Raw genomic sequence first — 7,715 nt, forward strand, 5'->3', positions numbered from 1 at the left:
ATAGGCCTCGCCCCGTCCCCTATACAGCGTCCATTGTGCCCTATAGAGTGTTCATTGTCCCCTATAGGGCACCCTCATTCCCTATACGGTGCCCGTTGTCCCCTCTACAGCCCCCGTTGTCCCCTATAGAGTGTTTATTGTCCCCTATAGGGCACTCTCGTCCCCTATAGGCCTCGCCCCATCCCCTATACAGCACCCATTGTGCCCTATAGAGTGTTCATTGTCCCCTATAGGGCAACCTCATTCCCTATACGGTGCCCGTTGTCCCCCTATAGGGCACCCGTTGTCCCCTATAGAGTGTTCAGTGTCCCCTATAGGGCACCCTCGTCCCCTATAGGCCCCGCCCCGTCCCCTATAGGCCCCGCCCCGTCCCCTATACAGCCCCTGGATGTCGCTCCCGCTTTTGCCATTCCCAGATTTTTCCACGTTTTTCCCCCCTCGCCCGGCCCCGGCGATATGCAAATGTATGCAAATGTGCGCCAGGGCCGCCGCGCCGGGGGCGTGTCCATATGCAAATGCCCGCGCGGCGCCCCGCCCCCTCCCAGGCGGCGCGGGGCGTCGTCCGCGCATGCGCGCTGCTCCCCCCCGCCCCCGCCCCCGCGCGCCACGTGCCGGCCACGAGGCGCCCAGCCAATGAGCGTCGCCCTTACGGCGGGCGGGCCAACGGGGGCGGCGCCCGCGCGAGCCGCCGCCTGCCATTGGCGGAGCGCGCGGCGGGGCGGGGGCGGGGCGGGCGGCGGCGGCGGGGTCAAAAGCGGCGGCGGCGGCGGCGGCGCCCCGGAGGCCCCGGCCGGAACGCGGGGGGAGCAGCGGAGGCGCCGGCGACACCGGGGACAGCGCGGGGCGATGCTGAGCGAAGCGCAGGGGGGACGCGGAGCCGCCCGCGGCCCGCCGCCGCCGCCCGCCGCCTCAACGGCCGCAACGGCCGCGCCAACGGCCGCGCCGCGCGCCGCGGCCAAGCGCGTGCTGGGTGAGCCAATGGGAGCGCGCGGCGCCGCCCCCCGGCCGCCGCTATTGGCTGGCGCCGCCTCCGGGGGGCGGGGCCGCCGCCGTGATTGACGGCGCGGCGCCCGGAGGGAGGGGGGAGGCGGCGGTGGGCGGAGGGGGGCGGGGCCGCGGCACCGCCCCCGCGCGCCTGATTGGTGGGTTCGGCTCGCGGGGCGGGGCTTGAGGGGCTCCCCCCGCTTCCCGGGGCGGGGGGGAGGGGGTTTGAGCCCCGTTTTGGGGGGGGGGGGGTCCCCGTTTTCGTTCTGGGGGGGGGCCCTTATGGGTGAGGGGGGGCGGGGGCCACGTGACCGGGGGGGGCGAGGAGGGGCCTCCCCCCCCATGGGGGTGTCTTTGGGGACCCCCCATTTCCCCTATGGGGGGGTGGGTAAATGGGGGGGTCCCAGTGTCTTTAGGGACCCCCCATTTCCCCTATGGGGGGTAAATTGGGGGGGGGGGGTCTTGGCGTTTTGGGGACCCCCCCCATTTCCCCCTATGGGGAGTCGCCCCCCCCTTGGGGGTGTCTTTGGGGACCCCCCAGTTTTCTCAATGGGGGGTTAATGGGGGGGTCGCCCTCCCCCCCCCCCCATGGGGGTGTCTTTGGGGACCCCCCATTTCTCCTATGGGGGGTCTCCCTTTCCCCCCTTGGTGGCCCCTTGGGGGGGGGTCATGGAGTGGGGGGACATTTTGGGGTCCCGGGGGGGGGGGTCACGGAGGGGGGGACATTTTGGGGTCCCGGGGGGGGTCTCACCCTCTTGTCCCCCCCCCGCAGCCACCCAGGTCCTGGGCACCGTCAAGTGGTTCAACGTGCGCAACGGCTACGGCTTCATCAACAGGTGACACCGGGTGACACCGGGGGTGTCCCCAGGGCTTGGGGGACCCCCTTGGTGACAGCGGGGGGGGGTCCTGTCCCCCGTCCCCCCCCTCACCCCGTGTCTCCCCCCAGGAATGACACCAAGGAGGACGTGTTCGTGCACAGGTACCGGGTGACGCGGGGGGTGACGCGGGGGGTGACGCGGTGACGCGGTGGCCGCGGTGGCAGCGCTGTCCCCCCCCCCCCCAGACCGCCATCAAGAGGAACAACCCGCGCAAGTTCCTGCGCAGCGTCGGCGACGGGGAGACCGTCGAGTTCGACGTCGTCGAGGGAGAGAAGGTGGGGACACTATGGGGGACATATGGGGACATGTTGGGGACACCCTGGGGACGAGCGTGGGGACACCCGGGGGACACCGGGACACACACAGGGACACCTTGGGGACACCGGACACACATAGGGATGCACATGGGGACACCTGGGGACACTGGGATGCACATGGGGACACCAGGACACACACAGGGACACCTTGGGGACACCGGGACACACATAGGGATGCACATGGGGACACCCTGGGGACACTGGGATGCACATGGGGACACCAGGACACACACAGGGACACCTTGGGGACACCAGGACACCACACGGGAATGCACGTGGGGACACTGGGACACACACAGGGACACCTCGGGGACACAGGGATGCGTGTGGGGACACATATGGCGACACCCTGGGACACCTGCAGGGACACCCAGGGACACGGGGACACACACAGAGACACCTTGGGGACATGGGGACACACACAGGGATGTACGTGGGGACACCTTGGGGACACCAGGACACATACAGAGACACCTTGGGGACATGGGGACACACACAGGGATGTACGTGGGGACACCTTGGGGACACCAGGACACACACAGAGGACACCTTGGGGACACAGGGACACACACGGGAATGCACGTGGGGACACTGGGACACACACAGGGACACCTTGGGGACACAGGGACGCACATGGGGACACCGGGTGACACTGGGCACAGTGGGGATGCCCACAGGGACACCCCAGTGACACCAGGGCACATGCAGGGACACCCAGGGGACACTGGGGACACTGGGGATACACGTGGGGACACCTGTGTGACATTGGGGACACCTGGTGCCACCAGGGATGCAGGTAGGAGGGCCACCCGGGGGCCACCCGGGTGGCATTGGGGACACCCGGGTGTTACTGGGACACCTGTGGGGACACCTGGGTGCCATTGGGGACACCTGGGTGCCATTGGGACACCCATGGGGACACCTGGGTGCCACCTGGGTGCCATTGGGGATGCAGGTAGCGACACTGGGTGCCATTGGGGACACCTGTGGGGCCACCCAGGTGCCATTGGGGACACTCGGGTGCCATTGGGACACCTGTGGGGACCCCTGGGTGCCATTGGGGACACCCATGGGGACACTGGGACACCGGGTGCCATTGGGGACACCCATGGGGACATTGGGACATCCATGGGGACATTGGGAGCCATTGGGGACATCCATGGGGACATTGGGTGCCATTGGGGACACCCCTGGGGACAGTGGGACACCCCTGGGGACAGTGGGACACCCGTGGGGACATCGGGTGCCATCGGGACACCCATGGAGACATTGGGGACACCCCTGGGGACATTGGGACACCCATGGGGACACCGGGTGCCATTGGGGACACCCTGGGGACACCGGGGACACCCCTGGGGACATTGGGGACACCCATGGGGACATCGGGTGCCATTGGGACACCCATGGGGACACCAGGGACACCCCCGGGTGCCATTGGGACACCCATGGGGACATCGGGTGCCATTGGGGACACCCATGGGGACACCGGGGACACCCATGGGGACATCGGGTGCCATCGGGGACACCCATGGAGACATTGGGACACCCGTGGGGACAGCAGGTGCCATTGGGGACACCCTGGGGCCAGCGGGTGCCACCGTCCCCGTGTCCCCGCAGGGCGCCGAGGCGGCCAACGTGACGGGTCCCGGGGGGGCCCCGGTCAAGGGCAGCCGCTACGCGCCCAACCGGCGCCGCTTCCGCCGCTTCCGGCCCCGGCAGCCGCCGGCGGCGCCGGAGCCCCCGACCGATCCGGAGCGGGAACCGGAGCGGGATCCGGAGCGGGAGCCGGATCCGAATCCGCCCGGAGCGACGGCCCGGCCCGGCCGCGGCGCCGCCGCCCGCCCCCCTTCTTCTTCCGCCGCCGCTTCCTGCGCCGCCCGCCCGACGCGCAGCCCCCCGAGGTGAGGACCGGAATCCCGGGAATGTCGGGAATGCCGGGAATGCCGGGAACGTCGGGAATTCCGTCCCGTTTCCCCCGCAGGGCGCCGAGGGCGCCGAGGCCAAAGCTCCGGCGCAGCCGCAGGGGGATCCCGAGAGGGCGACGGCGCCGAGATTCCGGCCCCGCTACCGCCGGTGAGTCCGGAATTCTGGGAATTCCCGCGTTGGAATTCACACACCCGGAATTTGGGGCGGTTTAGCCTATCCTGACACCACCTGATCTCCCATTCCCACATTTCCCATCCCGATAATCCCCAATTTGGGGCTGGAAGTGCCGGGATCAGCCCAAACCCATCCACACACCCGGAATTCCGGGTGCTACAACCGCATCCCAATTCCCGGGCATCCTGACCCCCCATTCCACATTTCCCATCCCAATAATCCCCAATTTGGGGCTGGAAGTGCCGGGATCAGCCAACCCCATCCACACACCCGGAATTCCGGGCGCTACAACCACATCCCAATTCCCAGGGCATCCCGATCTCCATTCCCACATTTCCCATCCCGATAATTCCCAATTTGGGGCTGGAAGTGCTGGGATCAGCCCAACCCCATCCGCACACCCGGAATTCCGGATGCTACAACCGCATTCCAATTCCGGGCATCCTGACCTCCCATTCCCACCTTTCCATCCCGATAATCCCCCATCTGGGGCTGGAAGCGCCGGGATCGGCACAACCCCATCCGCACACCCGGAATTCCGGGTGCTACAACCACATCCCAATTCTCGGGCATCCCGATTTCCCAATCCCACATTTCCCAATCCCACATTTCCCAATCCCACATTTCCCAATCCCACATTTCCCAATCCCACATTTCCCAATCCCACATTTCCCAATCCCACATTTCCCAATCCCACATTTCCCAATCCCACATTTCCCAATCCACATTTCCAATCCGATAACCCCCAATCTGGGGCTGGCACGACCCCATCCGCACACCCGGAATCCGGGCGCCTGCTCCATTTGCGCCCCAAATCCCCGTTTTTTCCCCCCGGAACCCCCGGGCTCTTACCGGGGCGGATTCCTGGTGTCTCTTCCCTAATTCCCGGTGTCTCTTCCCTAATTCCCGGTGTCTCTTCCCTAATTCCCGGTGTCTCTTCCCTAATTCCCGTGTTTTCCAGGCCGTTCCGGCCGCGGGCGCCGCCGCAGGCCGCCACGGAAGGGGGTGACGGGGAGACGCGGGCGGCGGCGCCCGGAGACGCCCGCCCGGAGCCGCCGCGGCCCCGGAACCGGCCCTACTTCCAACGGCGCCGGCAGCAGCCGGGCCCGGCCCGGCCCGAGGTGGGAGCGGGAATGCCGCGGGGTCGGGAATGCCGCGGGGTCGGGAATGCTGCCCCCCTTCCTGGGAATGCCGCGGGGTCGGGAATGCCGCCCCCCTTCCCGGGAATGCCGCGGGGTCGGGAATGCCGCGGGCTCGGGAATGCTGCCCCCCTTCCTGGGAATGCCGCGGGCTCGGGAATGCCGCCCCCCTTCCCGGGAATGCCGCGGGCTCGGGAATGCCGCCCTTTCCCGGGAATGCCACGGGGTCGGGAATGCCGCGGGGTCGGGAATGCCGCCCCCCTTCCCGGGAATGCCGGCCGCGGGGTCGGGAATGCCGCGGGGTCGGGAATGCCGCCCTTTCCCACACCCAGATCCCCTCGGAGCGGCTCCCTTAACAAATCCTTCCCATTTGGCCCCATATCCAGCTTGTAATTCCCGTTGGGATCGGGAATGCCCCTTTCCCGGGAATGCCGCCCTTTCCCGGGAATGCCGCGGGGGCCGGGATGCCCCTTTCCCGGGAATGCCGCCCTTTCCCGGAATGCCCCTTTCCCGGGAATGCCCCTTTTCCTGCATCCAGATCCCCTCGGAGCGGCTCCTTTAACAGCTCCTTCCTATTTAGCTCCGTATCCTCCTCATAATTCCCATTGGGATCAGGAATGCCCCTTTCCTGGGAATGCCGCCCTTTCCCGCACCCAGATCCCCTCGGAGCGGCTCCTTTAACAAATCCTTCCCATTTGGCCCTGTATCCAGCTTGTAAATTCCATTGGAATCAGGGCTGCCTTTCTGGGAATGCCGCTTTTCCTGGGAATGCCGCCTTTTCCCAACCCAGATCCCCTCGGAGCGGCTCCTTTACCACCTCCTTCCCATTTGGCCCCATATCCGCCTCAAAATTCCCATCGGGATCGGGGCCGAATTCCCGGGATGCAGCCTCCGGGTCCCGTTTCGGGCCGGAAAACCCCATTCCCAAACAGCGGGAAAACCAAATTCCCGCCAGGAATGTCACCGGGGTCGGATCCAGGAATGTCCCTGGGGTCGGATCCGGGAATGTCACCGTGTCCCCCCCATTCCGCAGCCTCCGGCCCAAAAGGAGCCGGCGGTTCCGAGCGCGGCCGGAGGCGACACCCCCGCGGCGCCGATCCCGGACGGATCCGCCCTGGATGCGCCCAAGGGGGCCCCTTCGGAAGCGCCGGGAGCTCCGGAGCTGCTCGAGGTCGGTGCCGCTCCGGATTGGGAATTTGGGGCCAAAACGGGGCTTTTTGGGGCTTTTCCCGCCCTAAACCGCCCCGTTTTTCCGCAGGCTCCGGATCCCGCGGGAGAACCGGCCCCGGCGCTGCTGGTTTAGACCCGGTGAGGAGCCGCTTTGGGGCGAAAAGCAGGAAAAAGCACCGAAAATCCCGGGAAAAAGGGGCTTTTATGGGCTCCGACGCTCCCTCCTTTCCATCCGCAGGTTCCCGGAGCCGATCCCGTCCCCTCCGCCTGCCGCCAGCTCCCGAAACCGGAGGATTTTGCTTAAAAAAAGGAAAAAAAAAACGAAGAAAAATCCCAGGGGGGAAAAACTGTCCCGTTTTCCACCCTTTTCCCCCAGAATTCCCCCTCCAGAGCGCGATCCGTGTGGCGGAAGCTGTTTGAATTCCCTGTCCTCCCCTCCGAGCACCGTGCGGGCGGCTGCGGAATAAAGGGATTTTGCACCGAATTCCCATGCTTGGAATTGTTTTCCCCCCATTTTTCCCTTTTTTTCCCTCTCTTTTATCCTGATTTCCTCCTCTTTTTTTTTTTTCCTCCCTTTTTTCCCTTTTTTTTTTTTTTCCTCCCTTTTTTCCCCCTCTTTATTTTTTTCCTCCCTTCCCCCCCCCCCCCCTTTTTTCCTCCTTTTTCCTCCCTTTTTCCTATTTTTTTTTCCCAATCCTTTTGGATAAGGGGAGCCCTTTGGGGGGGGGGGGGGTCGTATCCAGCTCCAGGCCCCCATTCCCAACCCCCCCCCCCCCCCCCCATTCCAGGCTGATCCGGGCGGCTCCGGATGGTGCTTGGGGGGGGGGGGCAGATCCCAAATAGGGATTGGGATGGGGGGTTGGGACAGAATTCCCACCCCACCCCCCCTTTTTGGGGTATTTTTGACCCCCCCAGGGATTTTTTTACCCCCCCCCCCCCAGGCTCTTCCCCCCCCCCCCCCCGTTTTGGGGTATTTTTGACCCCCACAGAGGGATTTTTGCCCCCTCTGGGGTATTTTCCTACGTGTTCCCCCCCCCCCCCCCAACAGCTATTCATGGGGGGCCCTTTGGGTGCCCCTTTTTTTGCCCCCCATGGGGTATTTTTGCCCCCCCCCAGCTGCTAACAGG

General features: G+C 65.9%; 1 protein-coding gene across 1 annotated transcript; it reads left to right on the forward strand.

Moving 5' to 3' along the window:
- The first annotated feature begins 846 nt into the window (after window positions 1–846).
- YBX2 (Y-box binding protein 2) lies at window positions 847–6,721 on the forward strand. The gene is given in 10 exon segments (XM_088538994.1): window positions 847–970; window positions 1,757–1,820; window positions 1,931–1,970; window positions 2,048–2,137; window positions 3,797–3,937; window positions 3,940–4,080; window positions 4,161–4,252; window positions 5,241–5,400; window positions 6,452–6,589; window positions 6,677–6,721. Coding segments are annotated over 10 exon segments (1,035 nt in total).
- Window positions 6,722–7,715: the final 994 nt, after the last annotated feature.

Source organism: Tinamus guttatus, unplaced genomic scaffold (assembly GCF_059628265.1).
Source record: "Tinamus guttatus ecotype Peru unplaced genomic scaffold, ASM5962826v1 Tinamus_guttatus_pri_ptg001315l, whole genome shotgun sequence".
Classification (NCBI taxonomy): Eukaryota; Metazoa; Chordata; class Aves; order Tinamiformes; family Tinamidae; genus Tinamus; species Tinamus guttatus.